Source organism: Bos taurus, chromosome 2 (assembly GCF_002263795.3).
Source record: "Bos taurus isolate L1 Dominette 01449 registration number 42190680 breed Hereford chromosome 2, ARS-UCD2.0, whole genome shotgun sequence".
NCBI classification, from domain to species: domain Eukaryota; kingdom Metazoa; phylum Chordata; class Mammalia; order Artiodactyla; family Bovidae; genus Bos; species Bos taurus.
In genome coordinates, this window is record NC_037329.1 from 54,604,500 (window position 1) to 54,630,783 (window position 26,284).

Consider the following 26,284-nt stretch of genomic DNA (forward strand, 5'->3'; position numbering starts at 1 on the left):
ATGTTTTAGAAATGTTAGTTCTATAACTTTCCTTTAAAGCAAACCTGAAAAAGAATGTGAAAATTCAACAATAAATGTGTTCAACTTACCACACATCTATTTAGTACTTCCTCTGTGACAGGTGCCCTGCTACAATGGAGCTGTTGACAGTTCTGAAGAGTCATTTCCAGTGAGAATTAAGCCTGATATACTTTGAAGAAAGGTTTGTTATTCTTTCTTCCTTTTTTAAAATGTGTTATTGTTCTTAGTGTTTTATTTTTTCATTTTACGTTATGAGATAAAGGAATTGAAAAAAGTAGATAATTACTCTTCTTATGAAATTCAACAAAACAAAAAAAAATAATTTCCCATCTTAAAGCAAAAAACAAAAACCAAAAAACAAAACTGGTCTTGGTCAAAGAGACTGTAGTTCCAAAGTACCTTTTTACATTTTAACAGTAACTCATTTTATTAAAGTATATATAAAGTGCAATTAATGTAATTCTTATATCCCATCTTCTCTGTTCTCTGTCAGTTGTCTACACCTAACTTCTATCTTTGTCATTGTATGATACTGTTTGCTACATATACAGGGATGTATTTCATGGCAGAAGGACCAGGAAACAGCAGAAAGATATAAGAAAGATTAAACAAGTTTAAGGGGAAAAGTGAAAAGCCATTATTTAGCATTAAGACAAGTAGTCTCTGAGCACCTAATGTAAGGAAAAATCCATGTAAAATATCATATTTGGGAGGATATAGAAATTATTAAATGTTAAAGACTGTATAAAAGGTAAACAAGAAAAAAATAATTTGGATATAAAGTAAGAAAATGCTACAGTGAATAAAACACCTGAAAAAATTCCAAACAATAACTATAATAAAAACAAATAAGTGAACAGAAGTTGAACCAGACTTTTCCAAGTTCCCTTTTTGTCCTCTGATTCTTTATGAATCCACCTCACAACAAAATCCCCTGACTCTGATTAATTTGTATGTTATCGCTGACAAAAATTCTAGATGTTTTGACTTCTAAACATTTCTGAAATTTCCCCCAGGTTCTAGATCAAAAGAGGGACACTGTACTGATTGAGTAAATGTCTGTACCAACACTCAGATATGAATATATATTTTGTGATTTCTTATTCAGAGCCCAATTCTAATAGAGGGCTCCAGTTTCTTTATAAAGGTTTATCTGTAAATATATTTTCTAAGAAAGATGCAGCCCTGATTTTATTGGATGATCTTGGCAGTAGACTTGATGTGCCATACCTGTTGTTCACAACAGCATCCTTCAAGATCCTGGAGAAAGGCAGCTGGGCTGCACTGTCTACAAGGCCTACAAGGCCTGTACTTGCCCAGCTTTAAGACTAAAGAAAGAACTCCAAGTCAGCAACAGAGATATCAACTGTTTCAAGGATGGGGGCTTGTACAATCTGAAGCAGAATCCCTGGTATGTTGCACTTTGCTCTTACAGGGAGGAGGAGGTTACCAGTTATAGGGTATACCAGTCAACAGTCATGTTGACTCATAGGTTACCAGGGAAACTGGCAGAGGGTACTTTCTCACTGCCCTTTGAAAAGCTATCATGGTGAGGATATTATGATCTAAAGATTAGAGCAGCCACTAGCTGGGGTGCAGACTAGTATGTAGAAAGGTAAGTCATGTGAGTAGGCTGTAGGTGAAGCAGGTTGAGCAGGGGATATTCAGAGAGCAAGAGAATAGCTATCTGGTGGCCTGATCAGAGCCCACAGCACAGAAATGACCTTTGATATAGATAAATCTCCTAGTTCAAGAACCATAGCTATTTTCTTCACAGCCATTTGCAGGTTCTGAGTGCAGAGGCTGTTACATAGTATATAGCTATTAAGTGAATGAATGAACTCAAACTCCTTGGGCTGCAACTCCTTGCTGCTGCTGCTGCTGCTGCTGCTGCTGCTAAGTCGCTTCAGTCGTGTCCGACTCTGTGCGACCCCATAGATGGCAGCCCACCAGGCTCCCCCTAGGGAAAAAATCTAGTTTCAGGGCAGGGATAAAGACATAGATGTTAAGAATAGATGCGTAGACAGAGTGGGGGAAAGGGAGGGTGGGATGAATTGGAGATTACATATTAATACACTACCATGTGTGAAATAGCAAGTGGGAACCTGTGGTATAGCACAGGGAGCTCAACTTGGTGTTCTGCCATGGCCTAGAGGGGCGGCATGAGGGGGAGGTGGGAGGGAGGTCTAAGAGGAAGAGGACATATGTATATTTAAGCTGATTCAGTTTGTTGTACAGCAGACAGTCATACAACATTGTAAAGCAATTATACTCCAGTTTAAAAAAATAATAATGTCAATGAAATCCCCTATATAATATAGGAAACTATCAGGAAACTTCATTCAAGGGCTGTTTCTGACATTAATAAAGTATGTGACCACAAAGTAGTCACCTTTACTTTGTAATTTTTTTTATTTATAAAATGTGGTAAATTGAAAGAGATAAATTACATGTTCCTTCCAGTTTCAACAACCTAAGTAAGAGTTTCTAACTAAAACTAAAGAATAGAAAGATGATGGCCAAAAGGACAGAGATCAGTATCCTCAAAAGCTCATTCAGACAAAGTGTATCCTGACTGTGGACCACCAACAACCAATCCCCAGCAGTAAACACATATTCTGTTCTAGTAGCTAGAAATAGGAGATCATCTTGACCACAAGTATGTTCAGGTTAAAAAGCACTGACAGCAACAAGCTTTACAATCAGCAACTGACTTGAAATTCAAGGGCTACTTCCTTGAGAGTAGAATGACAAGGATTTGATGAGTTTTGGGTGTTTCTGTATTCCAACTCCTCCCCCGCTTAAAACACACATGGACTGTGTTACTGCTGATTGTGCCTTCTGACAGTCTAGTTGTTAAGTCTTATCCAACTCTTGGGACCTCATGGACTGTAACCTGCCAGGCTCCTCTGAGCATGGGATTCTCCAGGCATGAATATTGGAGTGGGTTGACATTTCCTGCTCCTGGAGATCTTCCCGACCCAGGGATCTAACCCAGGTCTCCAACCCAGGGATCTAACCCAGGTCTCCTGCATTAAAGGCAGATTCTTTACCAACTGAGTTATGATGGAAGCCTTCTGATGAGGTATCCAAAAAGCAGAATAAAATTTGTCTCTCAAGTCTATATTATTATTATGGAAGTCAGTTGTTGTCTAATGAGGATGGCTAAATCAGTAAAGATCCTTTCCTTCCTACAGTCAAAAGCTTTTCAAACAAGAGATAAAATGTAAAACAATCAAAGTTGTATGACCTTTTATTATTTATCTGTTGAAAATTATAATTGTTTTTCACTGCAATATGTATATCTTGTGTATTTACAGATCATGATAGTAGAGAGATGTCCAGATATATAAAAAGAGAAAAACAATGTGCCTAGAAATATTTTTACTTTCCAGGTTTAATTAGATATTTCATTATGTCGCCCTTCATTTTCTTCACAGGTGTACATACCTCCTAATACTTTGCAAATATTGGAATTAAAGTTGCACTGAACTCGTGTTAATCTCAGCTCAATCTCCATGTCCTACCTGAAACTGCATGCTACCAAACACAGCACACTTGTGAAGGAAAGCAGTTAAAAATGTGATATGCATTGAAATGCTACAGTTGGAGAAATGAAATCAATCCAAAGGTTTTTTGCCTTCTTAGTGACTTTGTCCAGTGTAACTCTGTTTCCATTCTAAATTACTGATAATATTTCTTTAACAACTCTCAGTCTCTCAACCACCACCCGCTTCCTTTTCCTTCTCATCCTGCGTCTGCTGCTGCCTGGCAACTTTTCTGTGTGGAAAGGCAGAGTAAGAATTCTAGCAGCCCTTGGAATGATAGCTACAGAATCCTTAGCAACCCGACTTTCAGGCCAAGTCTCCCTCACACACATCACTTCCAGGAGACAGACTCATTCTAGGTTTGTAAGGAGACACAAGTTCTCCGCCTAACTTGGCTTTTCAGGTGTGTTAAGTTATAACAGTAGCACAAAGCACTACTATCTGTGCAAAAGGCTCAACAGTGCTAAGAAAATAATGAAGTTAGCATAAATGAAGTCTGATGTTTGATCACATGTACCCAAAACATGGCTCTAATTGGAAAGTATAAGACTACCACTCACTGATAATTTATATTCGTGTGTTGTTTTAAACCAGAAAGTAAGAATGATTGGTTCTACCTTGTTTAATTTATCTCAATGAGAGATTTCATAACATTGTATAGTTTGATGAATTAATTTATTTAACTTGTCAGTGTTAATAACCCTGATTAGAATGAAGAAATTATAATGGGCCATAGGAACAGAGTCTGAACAGTAACTCTTAACTATTCTCACTTCACTAATAGTATACTGTATTAATTCCTTTTTCATTAAAGTATATTTGATGGGAAATAAAATATTTCATAAGAAATTATGTTTTCTCTTTTACTTATAATTCATTATAACTGGATAGTCATTCAAAATCTAGAAGTAAATTTTTATTTCCAAAACTCAAATTTGGCCTGGACCTTTGTCAACCTCACTGATGCTCATAAAAGCTCTTTGATTAATTGTTCATTTTCAATATGTATTTGGAAGATGAACCCCAGTATACAAATGATCTGTGTACAGAACAATTTTATTTTATTTGACACTGGCCTTAAGTCAGTTTTGGAGCAAATGTGCTGCTGTTAATATTTACTCTGTTATATATTATTATGGCTTTGTGGTATGAACCTATGTCCTTATTATAACTTTTGTCTTAAAACTCTGCTTGACATGCATTTCAATGTACATGTTGTGTCCACTTGACCACTGCTACATACTTCCACCAGACTGCTGTGGAGCCTTTTTTATACCATTTACATTTTTGTTAATAATACCTATTTGCATTCTTAAGTCCCAAATTTTATCTTAAAGATAAAATTGAGGCTCATTCACAATTGATGTTAAATGTAACCATCTTTTATTGGTATGCCAGCCTATATGTTAGTAAACTTCCATAATTGCCACTGCTGTTTTACACCATTATTTTGAGTCATGTGTCATTCACACATGATGATTTGATTGTTGATTACTAAAAATAAATTCTATGTTGCATTATTATACTGGTCACAATGTGTGGACAAAGCATCCTTGATTTTCTTCCATTCAGGACAGTTAAAAAGTCGACCAGTGTATCTAAAAGAGATCACCTGGTTTTTATTCTGCCTAATTCACCTAATACATTACTATTAGGAGGCATTACAAATTAAAAGTGTAACATACTGAGAATATAAGTTAGAATGGAATTTACTTCCCTGTTTACCTTTCATAACTTTCCCCTTTAAATAGCTATCAGTGGAATCCAGGGCTGCTACATATACTTCTGCAGAAGTGAATGAGCCATTGATTTTCAGTCACAGCACTTTGGTACATGGTAAGAGTCTTTGGTTGATTGTGTTCCTGGCTACTCTTCTCTACCTTGCAGTTTTTGAGATGGGGGGTGGGGGCAGGTAATAGGTAGTAATAGTATAGAAGAGGAAGAATTTTAACATCCTTAGCTTGTTTTTTGAGCTCTCCTTGTTTTATTGCCAAAACTTAAGTGCATATGGATTTCCTAATAGCTGACCTCCTAGTTAACTGAATGGGCTCTTGTCAAAAAAAGACACCTACTTTGTTTCAATGAAAGAATATTTTGCAGAATGCAGAGGTCTGTGGACACTTGAGAAGAAATATCTATTATTGTGAGCATCATTCAAAATATACCCTTCTTCCCCTTTGCAAATATTCTTTGAACTCTGCCACTTATTCCAAAGTTTATGAATTTTTGTATGAAGTGAAATAGGAAAACCTCTTTGTTTCCTATATGAAACAATAAAAATGACTAGGTGAAATTATATAACAACTTTAAAAGAAAAAAAATCATAAAATTTTAAATGTGGAAAGAGTTATCTTTTAGGCATGAAATGAGTCAACTTATAGGGGGAAATAAACTTTAATACATAAAATATGGCAAAATTGATCTAAAGAACATATTTTATAATCACAGACTAAGTGGCAATATCTCTCATGGTCACCTGTGATCTTTGACCCAGTCTAATTTTAATGGTTTCTAAGGAGCATCTGAAGATATTTCTAGATAATTTTACTCTCATAAGAAGCTAGTTTATTGTGCTAACATTCATTTAAATTAAGTTTCACTTGGTAAACTGAAAGCCTATTTAAAACATCTTTCCTTTTCTGTCATCCTATTTCTTAGTTTTGTGCGTTCCTTTACACCAATTTTTCCTTTACACCAATTTCAGGTGTTTAAACATTAGACACAAAACATTTTTAACATTTTCTCTTCAGGCAAGAATTACTGATGTTACAAGGGGAAAAAAGTAAGTCTTCAACTATTAAGATTTCTGAGTTTTAATTTAGCATTTTTTGAGTGACTAGAATTTTAGGCAGTTGAAAGATCATATTTAAAATACTTAAGCAAACAACTTTTTTTTAAATCGCAGATTCATTTTAATACCTCAGTTTGAGAAAGTTCTTAATACTACCACTGTACTGTGTAGAAAAAAAGAAAAAAAAAATAATGCAGCAAAAGTTCAAAATGGTTCAAGGAACGCTTTTAAAGAGAGAAATCTACACAATAAAACTGCCGAGTTTTTGCTTTATGGTTCCCTACTTAGGGGGTCTCTTTCCATCCACCTTCCCTTCTTATGCAACGGGTGATGACATTGGGGGTTTGTTTTGTTTTTGTTTCTGCTGAATCACTAAATTTTCATCTTTGTCCCCAGGTACTACTAAACATAAAAGTTAAAGGTGCAATTCAAAAAGCATTGCAATTTTTGTGGCAAGCGTAGGGAACCATTTCCCTAAAAGAAGCCCAGTTACTCGGCTCGTCGTTCCTTCGGAGGAAGGAAGCTTCCAGGGAGCAAAGGGATCAAATGTGCTTTGCCTAGAGAAGCATCTATCTCAGCTCTGGTGGCTGCTAATTCCGAACTGGCTGTTAAACGCGGAGCTTCCTAGGCTTCTGGCTGGCTCAGCCCAATGCAGAAGTCTCCCTCCCTCCTTCTCGAAAGACCCAAATCCCTACAGACCCAGCTTGGAGTTACTTTCCCTTCAAGGAGACTGAAATAATTGTGATTTGTGGTGCTCTCAGTTCGCGGTGGTATTTTCCTGTTGTGTTAAATGCCTCTTACCAAGTAATAGATGTGATTTATGTGGACGATGGAGGGGTACGTGGTGGATTCGGTGATTAATCAGTGAATTCCCCTCCGCTGGCATCTCTCACTACCCCTCTTTGCGTGATGTAAGATCAGACGTACTCTGCATTGAAAAGTCAAGACACACGAGCGGCTCGCTCGCGCTCACACACACCCTCTCTCCCCCACGCGCGCGCATCCGTACACCTTCCACATCCTGCTCCAGGCAGGAGAAGGCGGACTGGCTGGGCTCATTGAGCTGAAGAATTTCCAGTGACATTTGTAAATGACGCTGCTCGATTCGGGGCTCCGAGCCGCGGCCGCCGCCGCCGGGCCGAGGATACCGCCGAGCAGTCTCCGGCTCAGGCTTCCTCCCCGGGCGACCACGATGTCCGAGTTTCTCCTCGCCTTACTCACTCTCTCGGGATTATTGCCTGTCGCCAAGGTGCTGACCATGGGAGCCGACCGAGGTAAGGAGAAAACCCCTCCCCCCTCCTTGCCCCATGTCTTCCTTGGCTTTCCTGCTGGGCGACGCTTGCATATAAGTGAGTGCGAAACTTAAGTCCTTGCGGCCCCGCTACCCGGGACCGTGGGCCACTGTGCGCTGGCCTCGTGGGGGGTGAGAGGTGCGGTGGGGGTGGGGGATGTCTCCGAACCAGGAACCCTAGTCCTCGGCTCCCCCACAGCTTTTTCTTTTGGCCCTTTACCGGTCCTGATTTTGTCCCCCCGGGAACGTTTGGACTTGACTGCGCGCTTCTGCCCGCGCATCCCAAGTGCTGCAGATGTTGGGATCAGAATTCGCTTTCCCAAGACTTCCCATCGCGCTCACTTTCTGGGCTTCGAGCTTTTGCGGGCTCAGGGTTCTCCGCGTTAAGTGTGTGCTTCCTTAACTATCTCCTGGGTTAACTTCCTTTCCTAATGCACCCAAGGTCTCGGGAGAGGGGAAAGCGGAGACTCCAGCCTCTTTGGTTTCTAGAGCCCTTTTCTGGGGCAAATTCATTCGGGTCATCAATAGAGAATCTAAAGCTATGGCGGAGCTTCTGGGCATAAGCACCTGCTTGAACTTGACTTTTTTGATTCCCGAATGTCTGTGGCTCAGCTTTTGGTGCCCGGAGACGCTAACCCATCGCTGGCTTCTTGCCCTTGCTATTTCTCCAAACAGCTGACAAATGATAGAAGTTTAAAAGGGAATCGGTATGGGGAGCAGAGCAGAAAGGAGAGGAGGTGGACATTATAATAAACCCGAATTTGGTAAAGTTTGATCTGGAAACCCAAGAATCTCTGTGCAAGTTTCATAATCTTTGACGAGTCAGACCGGTGGAAAAAGAAAAAAAAAAAAAAAAAGTAGATCAATATTTGAGTCATTGGCATTGAAATGGTTAACTGTTTAAAGTAAAATCACAAGTATCATAGATCTAGTTTTGTTTTGTTTTTGTTTTTAAATCCTAACATGAGTTCGTATTACTAATATATTTTGGTTTGGGGGCTAATGAGAAAAAGAGTAAGAAAGATAGAAAACGTACCCAGATCTCAATGCCAAGCAAATAGGCAGAATGTTGCATTGGGAGATTCAGTGACTGTGTTTATGGGTAGCAAATTATGAAATGACTAAAAAGGGTTGCTTCATTAATGGAAAGAACAGGGAAATGAATTGTAGTGTTTCTACTCACCTGCTCTGGACAACCAGATTATACCCTTTATAGCATACCCACACATGTCATTTCCTTTACCAGTAGTGAGACTAATATGAGTTCCTTTAGAAAGTCTGACATTTACTGAGTGATAATCTTTTAAACATATCTTTGCCACCTAACCACTTAGCTTCTGAACTTGCCTTAACTTGCCTTGAAGTTGGTCTGGAATAGTTGAAAACTATACTGATAAATGGAAGCACATAGCTTTGACTAGAAATGATGATGTCTTTGATCTGGAACAATCAGCTCTCAACCTTTCTTAGAGAGAATGTTTGAAGTTGGACCAGAGCAGATGAACAGAATGAAGCTTTTCAGTCCTGTGTGCTAGCAAAATAGAATGACACTGGCAGATACTGCTATGGGGCTCTTTCTGTGTGAGCCTCAATTCTCCAGAAACTTGACCTCATCTGGAATTAAGTTCCCAGTTTTTCTGTATGTGTTTATGAGGAATAGGGCCATTGCTACAATGATTGGAATGAATACTGGATAGAATTTCAAATATACAGACCCCTAACTTTCTTCTGAGATAGAAAACTAAATAAAAGGATTAGAACTTGATGTCCATTTAGTTCCAATAAGGAGAGAGATATATAAGACAGAAACAGGGCATATGGAAAAGGATGGTTACTCTTCCCTAAAACTGAAATAGTGCCTGATTGTATCACCATGCCAGCATAAGAAGTGCCATACTGGAGAATACAAGTAAAATAGTTATGGACCAACAGTTAACCACTATTGTACATATTTAACACAACTTTCAAAACTGTTGTAAAAGAGCTAAAAATGCCACAGCTAGCTATCAAAATTGAAAAGGGTGGGTCCTGTTTGGAAAAAGGGGGAAAAAAGAGATAGAGCAATCTTGTTGAAAGAGGAAAAGAAAGTGCTGCTGCATTATGACAAACTTCTCTTACTGAAGTGCTGAAACAGAAGATATGGGAATATGAACTCAAGAAAGAGGTTAATAAGATGAAGCCTTCTGCCCAGGCTTATGTCAGTTGTCCTTGAAGAACAGAACAGGCCTGTGAATTACACAGGTGTGTGTTGTAGTGCAAGACCTAACTTCAAGCCAGAAAATGAGAAAACACTTCCAGGTCCTCCAAATAAATATTAAGTAATGGGTAGCTTCTTAAGCCGCATGAACCAGATGGTTGCATTACCCTATACCTCCATTTCTCTTCCTTTTGTGTATAAACTCAGTATTTTTTCAAATAGAAAAATACTTGAACTTGTATGCTTGCATTCAGTTTATGCACACACACTTGTCCTTTAATTCTACATTGTTTATTTTTTTTTAGTTTGCATTGATTTTGGTACAGAGTTAAGCTGATGTACATGTCAGTTTTTATTAATTTCATCACATCTGAAAAAAGGAAACATCTTTGTAACTCTTAACAGCAAAACTTGGAGGATAAATCATGTTCACTTAGAATCAACCAGTGTGTCATATAACAATGTCATATCACATCAAAGTATTGCTTGATAAGGATTAAGATTTAAAAGGAAGTATATTTTAAATTGTCAAATTTTTTGAAAAGAAAAGGGATTGAAAGAACTGAAGCTAGTCTCTTTTATGTTCTTGAGTCTGGCAAGATGTGGAAACGTATTTCCAAATAATTAAAGTTTATGCTGCTGTAATCATTTAATCATTTAAATGTATATGTCTATAAAACCATCTAAAACTGGCAATCATGTATGTTAAAATTTTAATCTCAAAGAAGAATGGGCTGCTAGCCGTGTCTCTTTATATTCCAGAAAAGTTAAAGTTTTGTTTTTAAGAGGTCTCCATAATCTTTGAGTATTCCTGTCTCTCTCTTAAGCTCAAACTGAAAATGTTACAAAGGACAGGAAGCAATAAAAAAATAAAGAAAATTTTCAGTGTGTTGAAAGAAGAAAGTATGTAAATTGCAGAAAACCGAATAAGGGAAGGAAAGAAAGAGGGCAGAGGGGAGAATTCCGAATGATACTTTCAGGAAGAGGCTGAATCCAGATTAATCTTCCTAAAAGAAGAGATTAAAGTATCTTTTGACAAAATAATTTCTTAAGGTAAATGTTGTCCACTGATATCATAATAAATATCCTATGGAAATGTTTACAGTATACAAATAAACTTCCATCAATGTGAGGCTGGATATAACTAAATCTGAAGAACGAAGAGAATACTGCAGAAAACTTAAATGTTTTAACTGTGCTAGGATTGTTACATGGAAGTGATTTGTTTAAGTGAATGTGAAAGAAATATTTTTAGAAAGGGTGGTGGGTGAGGGATATAGTTGATATATTCTTTAAAATGAGACTTATTTGTAAATGCTACTTATTATTCACGGTAGAGTCTTGCAGAGATTTTTAGTTTCCAAGTGCATGGGATCTAGGACATTAGTTTCTTTCTACTTGTCTTGTCAATCTCTTTTCAGAGCCTAGTGTGTATCATTAAGGTAGGCTCCATTTAGAGTCACCTGGACTTAACATGATTTAATCTTTATCAAAATTACAATGATGAGGGATCTCTGTGTCTTCCCTCCATTCTATGTTTTTTTCCCCATGATTCTTCTTTTAATTTTCACATCTTCTATGAAATATAACCTCTTTCTTCAATTTCTTCCTAGTTGAAGAGATTCTGTGTAGTAAAAGGTACCAGGCAGATTTATTGATACATTTCTCTATCTTCTGAGGCTCTCTGTCAAAACAGTTCTTGTACAAAGGAAACACTTTTCTTCATTCTAGATGGATACATTCAAAGAAAGTAGAATTAATACTTAAAGTTAATCATGATTGTCCCAACATGATGTCATTAGTTAAATTAATTTAGCAGTAAGTAAAACCCACCTGCTATATAGATAGATCTTCTTCAAAGAAGATAACTTCTTTGAAATGACTGCCTTGGTGCCCAGAACCTATAAAAACACCACTTTGGCCTGGAAATTGGAGATAGATTTTTAAGTGAAACTTTTACTTTTTAGAAAATTTTCAGACAATATATGTCTAGTTTTGTGATGATCACCTCCTTAAAAACATTATGAAATGAAAGTACGTTGAGTTATGTTTCAGCTCCTAACATGCAGTATTCTAATGAGTGAATTTCCATTTAATACGTAATTTGTTGTAACAGAATCTGACAGTTGAGGAAATAAATGTCAAAATGTATTTGCCTTTGAAATGGCTATAATTATGATGCACTCAACGTGTATAATTTAAAACAATGTTTTTAGTAACTGTACTTCTAAAGAAAGTTGAGCAAAATATTGACTAGTTTCATAGTGAGTTAGCAAGAATATATCCTGGACCAAACCTATATCAGGATAGAGTTATGTTTACTCTGATTACTTCAAAAAACCTTCTTTATAGTCTCTGAAGAAATCTAGATCTTTATATTTAATTGAAAAATAATGACTCAAACCTACCTTGATACATAGAGACCACAATTTTTTTTTTTTTTTTCTGGTGGGACAGCAAAGGCAGAATAATTGTAACCAGTCAAGCAATGCTCTTCCGTGGAGTTGCTTTCCATCTTCACACGGATTGTTATTCTCCAAATTTCACCTGTATAACAACCCATTGAAAAAGAGGCATAAGAATGAAGTTGCAACATAGCAGTCACAAATCGAACAATCTACAAGTCTTAGGGGTGTTCTACATTTGTTTTCTTTTAGGAGATAGTTAGCATTTATTAGTTGCTTGGAAAAAAAAAAGTTCCATTATTTAAAATTCAAATACAAAATCTTAGAAATATCTCTAAATATTAGAGTTTAAGTTATTTTTGTACTAGTTCATATATGTGCCAATGAATATCTTTAATCTACATGCTTTTGAAGAGTATTGCGCTTGCAATAATATGTATTCACTGTCTCACTATTGTGTGTGATCTCATTTGAATAAATATTAATCTCTCCAACTACATCTGAACACTGTATTTTAGAAGAGGGAATGAAGTCTTCAGAAGATTTTGCAACACATCCGAACAAGTAAGTTTAGACCTTCAAAATTTATATGCTTTTTTCTGTTAGAAGTTTTTCTGCTATAAGCTGCCTTCACACTTTTAAATCTGTATTTTCTCCTCATAAATGATTTGGTAGCCTTCCTTCCCAGTCCCCCAGCATAATTACAAGGCTAAGTTAGAAAGTATGTATTATTTATTGCTCTGTTTTGAATTCAGTGATACCAAAATATAGTTTCTTTCTCTCTTTCCATTCTATTGATTTAGTCTGTCTCTATACAAGCTCAATTATTTTGACTGAGCTTTCTGACTAAACAAATTGGTTGAATTGCCTAGGAACTAAATGAGCATCAAACTACTAGATAGTAGCCAGTCCTGGTAAAATAGTAAAATTGATCTTGCATAAAAGCTTAAAATTAAATTTTATGGAAAACAACAATGTATTTCCCTAAAAGACTTATACATGATACTTCCTGTCTATGCTTTGTAGAGTAAATCAAATGTACCTTTGCTGTTGTGCAGTTCGTAATAGGCAAATTCATTATGTTCGGTAGTAATTATTTATTTATATCATGGGGTAGCATAAGAGTTTAAAGCAGCATTAGGATATTAATGGAGAAGACGATGGCACCCCACTCCAGTACTCTCGCCTGGAAAATCCCATGGACGGAAGAGCCTGGTGGGCTGCAGTCCATGGGGTCGCGAAGAGTCGGACACGACTGAACGACTTCACTTTCATTTTTCACTTTCATGCATTGGAGAAGGAAATGGCAACCCACTCCAGTGTTCTTGCCTGGAGAATCCCAGGGATTGGGGAGCCTGGTGGGGTGCCGTCTATGGGGTCACACAGAGTCAGACATGACTGAAGGGACTTAGCAGCAGCAGCAGCAGCAGGATATTAATAAATACATGCTCTGAATTTATTCCTGTAGAGACAAATGCTACTTTATTGAAAATTGGTTTGAAAGTTCTTATTCTTCTTTATTGGCCTTGTTTATTGAGTTATTTTTTCAAAATAATTTTAAAAATAAAATATATTTCAAAGTCAAGACTCTCAATATAGAATATAAAATGGAAATCATTACAGTGATAAAGTGGACAACAGTGTTTAGTGTGCTTTTAAATATGACCAAAATAACTTTCTCACACAGTCACATTAACTTTGTTTTAGTCTGCAATTATATGTCCAGTTGTGGTTAAAAAAATGTAATGGTTTGATTAAATAAATGCACCCACTCATTTGTTGCTGATTTGCTGGTAGGTCAGATTCTTTTAATTATCATCAGGGGAAAAGGCTAATGCTTTAGTTGGTAACGATGGTGTCACTTAACATTCTTCAATAACTCTGCCACTCTCATTTGTTGAATAAGGATATATTATCTACATTTGGAATTTCTCATATATTCCAAAGTAGTTGTAAATAAAAAACACTTGTAAAAGGTTTCTTTACCTATAGGAACAATGAAAAATAATTTCAGTTTATATAGTCATATCTGTTTAATCTTATTTTTTCTCAGAAAAAGTTTGAATATAGCCATGACTGTATAAAAGTTTTCCATTTACATGTGAATAATATTGTAGCTATGCCCTTTATACAAGACAAGTTGGAAAGTATCTTTTCATATATGATTCTTTCTAACTTTTTTAAGCAAGAAAAAAAATCTTGAAGAAGATAGAGTGGGTTGCCATGCTAAGATCCCATTTTATCTCACAATGCATTCTTATTAACAGTCAGACATCTCTTCCTGAAATGCACGCACCTCATTGTCCTGGCTGGCTTAGCCTTCAGACCAAAGACAGGTATTGTTGAAACATGACCTCATTTTAGTCAAAAGAATACATTTCTTCTTTAGGTAAGATCAAGGTACCACAAACCGTCTCTTGTTTTATTCTTGCAATCAATAGGACATTCCTTCCTAACTTTTCCCCATTGCATTGACATCCTTCAAGACTTCCAAAATGGCTTTAGAATTATGAATACGATTCCTTAAGAATTTTTTTACTGCTGAGTTTTTCTTTAATGACCATTTGCTCATCTTAGCTCTTTCTTCTTAAAATGAGAAAAGAAAACTAAAGATACAGAGGGATGGAGAAGAAGAGAGCTAAAACTTCTGGTTCTCGTTGCTTGCTTTGGGTGTTTCTGGGATATTTTAAGATATTTGTGAAAAAGAAAAACGGTCGAATAAGGCTGATCGACAGAAATGAGTTTAGAATGATTGTTTTCCTTAGAAATTAGGATGTATAAGGAAAGGAAGGACAAAGATGCTAAGAGAGAAAGCCTTGGCAGTAAGAATTTTTTGAAGCTTCAATCTGCACAGATCAGGTAACAGGCAGTAAGGAACTACTCAAACATTTGCTAAAATATAATTTGCTAAAATTTGCTAAACTATAAAATTTTGAGATTTACAAAGATTTGGTTTTTAAATAGATAATCTAAGACCTTGTGTGCATTTTCTAAAATTGTTAATTATATATTTTATTGGTATGACCATGCTAAAATAAAAATTATGCTTTATTAAAATATTCCACTTTATTCAACTCTATTAATTTTTAAGGCATTTTTCTCATAATTAAGCTCTGAAAGTACAGTGATAATGATGCCAGCTCATGGGTGAGATTTTTGCCTTGTCAGGTGAAACTATTACAGATTATGTCTACTGGACATCCGTATTTATGAGACTTCCATTAAAAAAGAACTAAGATTTATAGGTAGAATTGCTAACCAGAATTCAGGCCCTTTTGCTGAGTCCTTGTATCACTGTCATTCTAACAAAAGGGCTAGCAGTTCATCAGCAGCATGCTGATGGCCTGTTATACTCGTGGTGTACAAATCTTACTTAGGGGAAATGATAGTGACTTTATCCAACATTGACCAACATTAAAAATAAGTAGAATTAACCAAAATCTTAGGACTTTTCCCCATTCCCCTTGCTTGCTTCATTGCTGGGAGATCATAAGGTTATGAAAAGCATGACAGTTTTTATTTTGTATGTATTTTAATCTGAGTGCCTGTGAAACACTGTTAAAGGTTTACAGAAAACTTTTCCAACTAACTCTGAAAAGAGAGACCTGGTAGTGTCTCTCATACCTTCCATGAATGCAAGGAAGACAGCATATGTGTAAACATCTCACACATTGGTGTCTCATTAGATACATACTCATTATTTCATTAATTATACCATTAACTTAATGTAAATTGCTAAGAGCAGAAGAAATCCATTGTGTTGTAAGGGCACTTTAATTTTTTTCTATTTTTTCCTCCTGAAATCATATGATCCCTGAAGCAACTCATGTGGTTGGTGGTCATTCCTTTATTTATCCATCCATTCAACAGATTTGAGCAGAGATCTGCTGGGAGTTGTTCTGGAGGTTGGGAAAGAAGCAGGTGAGCAAGTTAGACAATGTAACTGGTCTGTCTGAACTTACATTTTAGCTTATAAAAATTTTAGTGTGGGAAGAGACAGACAATAAACTGACACATAAGTTAATACATAATATTTTGTGCTAAGTAGAAAGCAAAATGTATTCAAGAGAGGTGCTCTGGGGATTGGTTGTAATCCAGACGTTTTTGTGAAGGATAACATATTTGCTGAGATAAAAGTGATGTGAAGGAACAAACTATGTGTGGTTCTGAGGGAGGAACTTTGCATGTAAACCCTTGAGAAGAAGTCATGATTTTGGCATTTTAGAGAAAGGAAGAAGGTCTATGTGCCTAAATTTCACTTTGTGTGTTTCAAAGAGATGAAGAATGGGGAAAGGGGCATTTATGAGTAGGTCAGGAGGATTATGCAGATCAGAGTGGGGCACTTGGGTTTTGCTCTCATTATAATAGGCTGCAATTGAATGTTTAATCGGAGGTGATAGGACACAACTTTATTTATGAGATCATGCTTGCTACTGAATAAAAAAGGACAAGAGACCCAGTAAATACAGTTAAAGGATTATTATAACTGCTCAGGAGAGATGGCGGCTTAAACAACAGGGTAGCATTGTAGATGAGGATGAGATAGAAGAGTGACTCATCTTTAGGAAGATTTTCTATAACAATGAATGCAGAACCTTTCAATAGATCAGAAGGATAAGGCATGAAATAAGCCTTAAATTATCATCTTGGGAGGTAAAAGTTAACATTCTAGGTTATTTAGAAAAGAAAGCATTTTGTTTTATACCACCGCTTATTGATTCGTATGAAATGTGTCATGGCATGTAATGGTCACATGTAGACCGGGCAATATTGCTTGTCTTTTCCCCTATATTTCAGAATTATTACTACCATCTTCCCTATTACACATATTTCCCCATACCATGTCTGTAATATGGAATTAGTAGAATAACTCATAGTATTCTTTGGGAGTTTAGTTAAAATAATATACTTAGTAATATGCCGGGCATTGGTAAATGTGGCAGCAACTGTTTAGTTATTTCTAAAAGTATAAACTATCACAACAGCAGAAGGAAGGGGCATTGGCTTAAGTGTAGACTCATGTGATTTTTTTTTTCTTGAGGAAATTCTCAGTATTTTCAAGGAAGAATTCCTTTTCCATTACCCCAAGTCCTTGATACAATTGAGAAGAATTTGTGCTGACAGTCACCATTCCCACTTACGAATATTTGATTAATGGGATGAAATTTTAAGGGAATTGCTATTGGCTATATTCATTACCCTCCATGGAAGTGCCAAGAAAACTTTGGAAGGGAAAGGGGTGTTGAAAAGTGGTGGGGGACCTACTGGATAAGAGTTTATGACCTAATGGTTATTCCTCTTGGTCAGTCAGCACCCTTGGATGATTCTTTTGTACTTATCCACACACACTCACTGAATAAATGTTGTAGTTCCTACTATGTACCTATTTCAGTGTGATTTGTAGACTGGAGGCAGACATGAGTAAATGACATAAACCAGAATAAGCAATAAAAACACTAGTTTAGTAATTGTACATCTTTGGATTTTCGGGGAAGTTATTCTTATAGCTACAAAACAAACCCATTTGGGTTTATTGAGTTCTTGTTGGAGCTAAAAAGGGAAGAGGGAGTGAGAGGAGAAAAAAGAACAAGGAAAGAGACTTTTTTTGAAACTGATGAAAAAGAAAAAAAAATAACTTTTTTATTAGGAACTACAACATTTATTCAGTGAATGTGTGTGGATAAGTACAAAGGAATCATCCAAGGGTGCTGACTGACCAAGAGGAATAACCATTAGGTCATAAACTCTTATCCATAAACTCTAATACTTTGGTCACCTCATGCAAAGAGTTGACTCATTGGAAAAGACTCTGTTGCTGGGAGGGATTGGGGGCAGGAGAAGAAGGGAACGACAGAGGATGAGATGTCTGGATGTTATCACCGAGTCAATGGACATGAGTTTGAGTGAACTCCTGGAGTTGGTGATGGACAGGGAGGCCTGGTGAGCTGCGATTCATGGGGTTGCAAAGAGCTGGACATGACTGAGCGACTAAACTGAACTGTTAATATTAAGCTGAATAAGCCATTTTAGGTCTTAGTTATTAGAAGATTGTTTCAAGATTTTGTTCCATTGATTTTTTTTTTTTCATTGCTCTTGTTTTTTTTTTTTTTTTGGATCTCTTTTTTGTTATCTACCTTGAGAAGAAATCAAACTTTAGTTTTAAAACTTAATTTTCAAGTCTGCATTCCAAAGTATAAGCTTAGCCCCAAATATTTTCACTGAGTTTCTTTTTAAGCTGTATAGGCCATCTATTAACCAATAAAATCAACTTGAGATAATCAGCCCTTGTAGACACTGTTTAGTTTATATAGTGAACGGCAGCATTATAGAGGACATACTTCACTCCAACCTGAGAGATTGCCTTGGAAATGCTACATGACCATTACAACTAATTTAAAAAGATAACTGCTTTCTTAGTTTTCAAATATGGTATGCCTTAAGATTAAGAAGAGAAGATGTGTACTAAACACACATTAGGTTAAAATAAAAAAAGATCCAGAGCTTAGGCATTTATAATTTCAGAAATGCTTAAATAAGATATTGAAGCCAAAATCCCAACCAATTTATTTGTTGTGTAAAGAGCTTACCTGGAGGTTTAGTAGACATTTGCTAGATGCCTGTGCAGAAATCTAATTTGTATGTGACTTTAACTTTAGTTCATTTTTCATGCACATTGTCAAAAGCCCCTTTAATAATTTGGCTCCAAGATTTCAGTACAAAATCAACACTATGCATAGGAATAAGTTAAGTATGAGATAAATACCAACATTTTATTAAATTTTAGAGTGCCTGAACCAAATGGAATTGAGGCTGGGAGATTTTGCATTAATATTTAATTTGGGACCCACTGTAAATTTGTTTGCTGTGTACTCTAGCAGAGGGGTGCCAAAAGTTTGGAAATAAATTAATCGGAGTAATTGAAAACAGCAGGAAGGGGAAGGGTTACTTGTATATTAGTGAGTATGAGGCATGATTTATGCTCCTTGACTAGAACTCTGCTCACATCACACAGAGGTCTGCTAAACAGCTTTTTTTTTTTTTCCATAAGGAAAGTACTTTGGGAAAAGGTTCAAAATGAGTATAAGGGGGTTATTTATATTTTAGATAAAGCAAAAAAAAAGTATTGATTGCATACTCAGAATAAAAGGCATTTGGGCAGGACATGTTGTGACCCCTTGGAATAGACTTCAACCTGCTATAAAGAGCCAAGGAAAATAAACAAAGCTTATTCAGATAACAGTTAAGCTGATGAGACACCTGAAAAATCTACCAGTAGAAAGAAAATCACTTAAATCAAAAATAAACTTTCAGTTATTGAAGCTGCTTGAGTTCACCAAGGTTTAGAGATGAATGCCAAAGAGGATTAGGAAAACTCTTCCGTGTGAAGTAAAACAGTAATGGCTCTATCGTAGCTTTGCAAACTCCTGCTTGAGAGTCACTGTGTAAGTAAGAGTTGAACTTAGTATACAGTAAAAGCAATCACATTTCTTTAAAACACAGGAAATCATACAAAGGAACCTGAAGCAGCAGTTCTCCCCAGCACCTCTCACGCAAGCCAGAGAAAAGGATAGGCAGCATTTCCTCTGTAGTTTCACCAAAGGAAACAGGTTGACTGGCTTCTGAGATTCCTAGACTCAGAGAAAAGGCTGCTTTGTTTTCTTTGCTCATCATGTTAAGTGAAGGCACTCAGACATATTTGACTAACCTTTATTAATTAAAGGGCAATATATAGGGCAGGTTTTACAAACAAAAACGCATACAGCCAAGTCTGGTCAGAGGTGCCCTGGCGACATGTAAATTAGGGAACACCCACCTTTTCCAAGGGGTAGCTGATACTGCAGCAGATTGTGGGCTGTCCTGTGAATGTGGGCAGAGGATTGTCCAACCTTTAGAAATTCAGGAGAGACCAGGAGTTTTGATTTTCATGCATAATTCCCTATGATTTAAATATTGTCCCTCAAGATTAAAAAGAAAGAAAGAAATAACATTGTGGGGGTCAAAACGCATCAGCTGATAGATTAAGAGCCAGACTGACAGCTGTGACCCACTATGGAACCCCTGAGTTGCAGATATCAACAGAAGGTTAGACTGGATCACAATGAATAGACAATTTACTTGGTGCTTTACAGACAAAAGGTGGCTCTAGAGAGCTGAGTGTAATGCCTTGAAATTTGTAATGCGTTATTGTTTCAGCTCATGGCTAAGGGAAGAAGGATACTAAAGATTAATTTCAACAGTGTCCAGTATCTCTGCCTTGACAACTTCCTCTCCCCTATGAAACATAAAGGTAGAATCTGGGGAGAAAATTGAGCACAGAGAAAACTCTTAATGAGACTTTAGAGGTTAGTAATATTAGAGTCGGTTGTGACTTAGGAGGGAACATGCCATGGAAAGTTGTCTAAGAAACAAAACCCTCTTAATAATGACGAGGGGATGCTATGAGGATGATTTCTGTCTCATAACCCCAGGGGCTTCATGGAAAATATTCTACCTGATAAGTAACAGCCACATGGTGAAAACAAAATTGCTATGCCACACACTACACATGGATCATTATTGAAATGTAGAAGAGAAAAAAGATCAAAAGGGAGAAAAAAATAGAGTGAAGTGAATACGGCAGAGGAATGGTCCTGATGAGTAGACAAATTCTCACGCTGAGACACAAATGCGATCACATTTAGGTTTGTGTTTCATCTTCTGTTTCCTCAGGAAAGCTGTGACCTAACAAGAGCCGACTGTGTGCTCTATTGCTGCACAACATCTCTAGATTTCCTACCAGTGTTCACATAGGCAATCGTATATCCAACTGCTTATTTGGATTAGTTTTTTAAAGCATTTTTCAAAACTTTTTACTTTGAAATAATTTTAGACTTACAGAAAATATAGACAACTAGTACAGGGAGTTCTCATTTATCTTTTCCTTGGATTTCCCTGATGTTAACATATTGTATAACTGTGATAGAGTTATCAAAACAGACTTAACATCCATGCTATTCATTATTAACCAAAGACTTTTTCTAGATTTTACCAATTTGTTTGCTAATGACCTGATTATATCTCAGGAGCCAATCTAGGATTCAAATTTACATTAAATTGTCATATTGCCTTAGACCTTCAATCCATGACAATCTCTGTCATTAGTTTACTTCCATCTCTTAAACTCATTTGAAGAATCCTGGTTATTTTTTTTATAGAATGTTCCACAATTTGGGTTTGCCTGATAGTTTCTCCTGGTTATGCATTATTGACAAGAAATATAGCCTCACAAGAAATATAGCCTCCTTAGTGTACTATACATATCAATTTGTTTAATTATTGGTGATGTTAACCACACTCATTTGTAGGAGGGGAGTGACATTTTCCTCATTCTTTCTAAGATTATTACTTAGAATTGTTCTGCAAGAAAAGTGTCCCTTCTTTCTGATTTGTTACTTATTTATATCAGTATAGACAGGTATTTATTTTATTATTTGCGTTATTATCCAATACTATCACTATTCATTTTCTTGCTCAAAATATTTACCTATGGCTGTTGGACACTCTTTCAGATTAGCTACTCTGCCCTTTTGATGTACCCCCATCATTTTCTGAGCACTTTCTGAATTTTTATTACTGCTAAATGAGTACAGAATTACTGTGCATTTTCCCTGTTTCTGCCCTGGTATCAGCCAGTTCTCTAGGGAATTTCATAGGATATTGAAAATTCTGAAAGTTTTAACTGAGTGCAGTCTCTTGAGCGATGCAAGATTATCCTAAGGGTGATAAAAATTGCAAGAACAACTGCTCAATTAATGTATCTTCATGTTCCAGAAGAAATCATTTTGGTCAGTTCTTTAATTTTAATACCGTATTAGCTATAATGATTGGTTGTCTGCTGAATAAAATTTTATGAATTAGAATTAGGTGATGATGCTTACTAAGGAATTCAAATTTTCACTCTTTCCAAAGTTTCTAAAGAAAAATATAGATATGTTTTATAAAATAAATTTGGATTTATTGTTCTTTTCTCAGGAAAACTATGTTAGGGAATTTTTTATAGTTATCCCTGCCTGCAAGGAGTTGATGGTCTAATTCAGATAAGAAACATTATGGAAATATGAGCAAGTCATGTAAGAGATAATTGCTGAGGATTTGATCAGACCTGGCAGTTGAGGCTGTAGGTCTGCAATGACTCTGTGTCTTGTCCTCTGGGTGGAGATTGATCAGAAAAGCATATGCCAGAAATAGTGAATGAGTTTGATCTCTTGGTTAAATCTTGACTGATTGGTAGTTGTCCAGACTACTGTATTGAAGGAGATTATACAGCTGAGTCTGGGTTCTTTAGTAAAGGGCACAGAGATCTGTTGGTGATATTTCTAATGATCAAAATCAGAAGGCTTATAGGAGTGTTAACATCTGGGTGACTTACTATTTCTGGTTTGGTTAGCACAATAAGAATCTTCAGTGATAGCCATTAAAAGGATAGTTCCTGCCTATGTCCTGAAATTCCCAATGAACCAACGGTTAAAATCCCAGCTAATGAAACACTCTTAGTTTGAATACAAGTAAGTGTCTAAAGTCTCTAAAACGGCCTAAAATACCAACTTTTTCAGTATATACTACATTTTATTTTCTTGCTTTTTTGATGCCTGCCACAAACATCATATTGGTTTATTTTGGGGGGAGTTTAGAGTTCATTTTTTAACTCTTTCTGGTGGTCAATGAGATTTTGTTCTTCATGATCATTCCAGTTTCTGCTAATTTTGAAGCTGCCCTTTTTCTCTCATTGTGGAATCCCCCTCACCTGCAGAAAGATCCAAACACATATTCACTTTCCAATGACTCTGATTCCTCTTAGGTACTTGGATATACCCAGTTTTAATGGCATATTGTCTAAAAAATACAGATATGATTTTACTGATCTGACCATCAGTTTAGCTTTTGATAATAGCTCTAGTAAAGTAGTGAGAAACAGAGCTCGTTGGAAAGCAATGTAATACCCATATTGAATTTTTAACAACTTAATACATTTTAGGAAATGATCCATCTGAAAGACATTATGGCTTGCTGAGAAAAGCTGTACACTGGGAACAAGGAGAAGTGGGCTCAATTCCCAGCTCTGCATCTGACTCACTCTTTGTCCTTGGGCAAGTCACTTAGCCTCTCTCTCTGTCTACTTCCTGCCTGGTAAAATGAGAAGAATAATGCATAAAGACGCCCACCTCACCAAGATGTGCCGAAGCTACATTCTGTAACCACTGAAGGGACCTTTCTTCCCCTGCTAGCTAATGACAAACTTATTTTTCTCACATCTAGGTTGAATAAATTTTGAAACAAGAGCATAGAGCTGCAACTAACTTCAAGGAATCGTGTAATCCTTTCATTTACACTGGAGTTTTATTGCAGTACATACTGCTTCATTTCAATGCACTCCTTGCTGGGAAGACTTGTGGATCTTGTGTATATAGAAATACCTCTTGCCTTAGTCTCCTTGAGTGCCGATAATGGAGCCTTATACTGAACACCATAGAGCCCATTAGAAGAATAAGAGATGGAATCCTGAGAAGAGACTTACACATAAGAAACAATTAGTATCTGTTACCTAGCAATATGTATTCAAAAGTCCTTTTCCTAAGGTTAGACTTTTGACAATGGGGAAATTAATATATGCTGGAATATTACAGAGTGATGTCATGGAATAGACTGAACAAATCCCTGTTCTTCCATGATACATTTGCCAATTCCTTTGCTGGAGGAATTGGGAAAGATATTGATCTTCTTCAGTTTCTTCTATTTTCTTTGATCTTGCTGGCTCGTTTTTCATTTCTCCAGTTTTCCCTAATTGTCTTTTATAGTTTTATTAATCTTTATTTTCTTTTTAACTAAGAGTTAATCATAGATCAGGCATTATTTTTGGTTGTTACACCATGTAATTCTATCATATTGAGCTGTACCCTTCCATATTTTTTCATGATCTTGATATTTTAAAATGATTGTGCCAATCCAGAATATCCTGTATTCTGAGTTTATCTTATTTTTTTCATTATTTCATTTATCTTGCTCCTATATGTCCATATAAATGGAGATGTAATGTTAGGCATTTATACGCAAAATAGAATTAATACTGCAGATACTAGGAGAGACAGAAAGGGCACCAATGTGTGGTTCTCTACAGCCTCTACTTTGCTGTAGTGCCCAGTGGCAACATGGTATAATATCGTGAGCGAAAAGACTTTGCATTTATTAGCTGCATCACCTTTCATCAATTACATTATCTTTTTAGGTTTCAGTTTCCTTATTTATGAAATGGAGACAGTAATATTTACCATAAAATCTTGGGGTTTGGAATACCTAAGTATTCTGTTCACAGAATACCTAAATGTTCTGCTCAATTAATGTAAGTTTATTAGAACCAGTAATAATTTGTAGTTGTGTTGTGTCATGTAGGCCTATATAATGAAAATATTTAAGAATGACATTCAGTCTGTGAGCAGAAAATCTATACTGTTCTTCCCAGAATGCTCATTGTAACAGATGGACTTGCTCTATTTGTTGATTTGTTGGTTGTTTGGATGTTTGCTTTAATATGTCCATGTGGCATGTTGTAAATGGAGAACACCATTTTACATCCTTTTCAAGCTAAAGTAGGTTACAAATAATCCAATGAACAAAGGTAAAACATTATTAAGGGTCAAAAGGCTCTCTCTCAAAAGACTCTCAAAATTGTTTGCCCCAGGTTCATCCTCTGCTTTCTACCACTCTAATGAAAGGAGAGAAAACTACACATAAGAACAAGGAGCCCACACTCAAGCTGTTTCCAGATATTTACAAAACACCATTTGGGTTGAGGCTAAGAAATACAATTTTGAAATCAATGCATTTGGATTCCAATCCAAGCTTCATCACTTATTAGCTGTGTAACATTGAATATGATGCATAATCTCTCTGAACTGTTTACTTATAAGTGAATAAAACTCAAATAGATGTTGTTAGAAGAAAAATGCATCAACCTCTAACTCAAAATCACTGCCTTAATATATGTAAACATTGTAATAATTATAATAATTTTATTACCATGTACATATATTCACTGCCTATGGTGGCAGTGACTAATGCTTAGAGACCAGTGACAGTCTAGTAGGAGAGACCAGGGCCTTTGCAGAGCCTGCAGAGGAAACAAGCAGAGCAACCATATGGAGGAATGACATCCAGACCTCCCTCTACTTACTGAGCTTTGTTTCCCTGTCCAGGTTCTTTTGCCCAGAGAGGGTACATTTTTCTAATTATCATAAAAGTGTAATGTAAGCTATGGTTTCCTTGGATGGGGACTTCCTAGGTAGGCAAAATTGCAAGTACAGCGTTAGTAAAGGGCAAGAGAACTGACATAATAAGAGGCTCTGTAGTTCAGTATGGTTTACGCAAGATGAACTCGTGAACAGTAAGACATGCAGAAAATGATGTTCTTTATAATTCTGTGAATCCAAGGTGGCTTTTCAAAATTATCATGAAAATAAATCATCCAAAGTCTTAAAATATAATTAAAGACTTTATGATAGAAGGAAAGACACTTGTGGAGGAATACATTTCAATACAGATCCTCATACTCTCTCCTGAGGTCAGTCACTTGAAATATAAATCACTTTTACTTCAAATAGCTTAAAATGACATTTGACTACATGAGGACATAGAGTTTCTCCCACCACTAAGTTATGGTGGGGCTTCGAATCATGACTTTGCCTTCCTGACTGTTCTGTGGAGATGCACCGCTATGTTGACTCTGAAAATGGAATCAGTTATTTGTGATACAAAACACTTTTATGATCTTGATGGTTTTACTAAAGATTTTTTTTTTTTTGGCTTTTTAGGTAACAAACAAAGGTTTTTGATTTTTTGTCATTTATTTTACCCATCCAAGGCTTTGGTATCTGCCTTAAAATATAAGCAGGTGGGGGGAAGCAGGAACATCTGTTGTTTCTTTCATGATTCACAAGTATTACTCTACTTCTTGAAAAATACTAATTTTTTTTTTCCAGGAAGAAAGATGTGATTGTA

General features: G+C 36.3%; 1 protein-coding gene across 1 annotated transcript in view; it reads left to right on the plus strand.

Moving 5' to 3' along the window:
* The first annotated feature begins 6,568 nt into the window (after positions 1-6,568).
* Positions 6,569-26,284, plus strand: part of LOC132343034 (low-density lipoprotein receptor-related protein 1B-like) — a 1,281,806-nt gene continuing 1,262,090 nt past the window's right edge. The window contains exon 1 of the mRNA XM_059878471.1: positions 6,569-7,634. Coding sequence (XP_059734454.1) covers positions 7,451-7,634 — 184 coding nt within the window. The 5' untranslated portion in view covers positions 6,569-7,450. The remainder of the gene's footprint in view (positions 7,635-26,284) is intronic.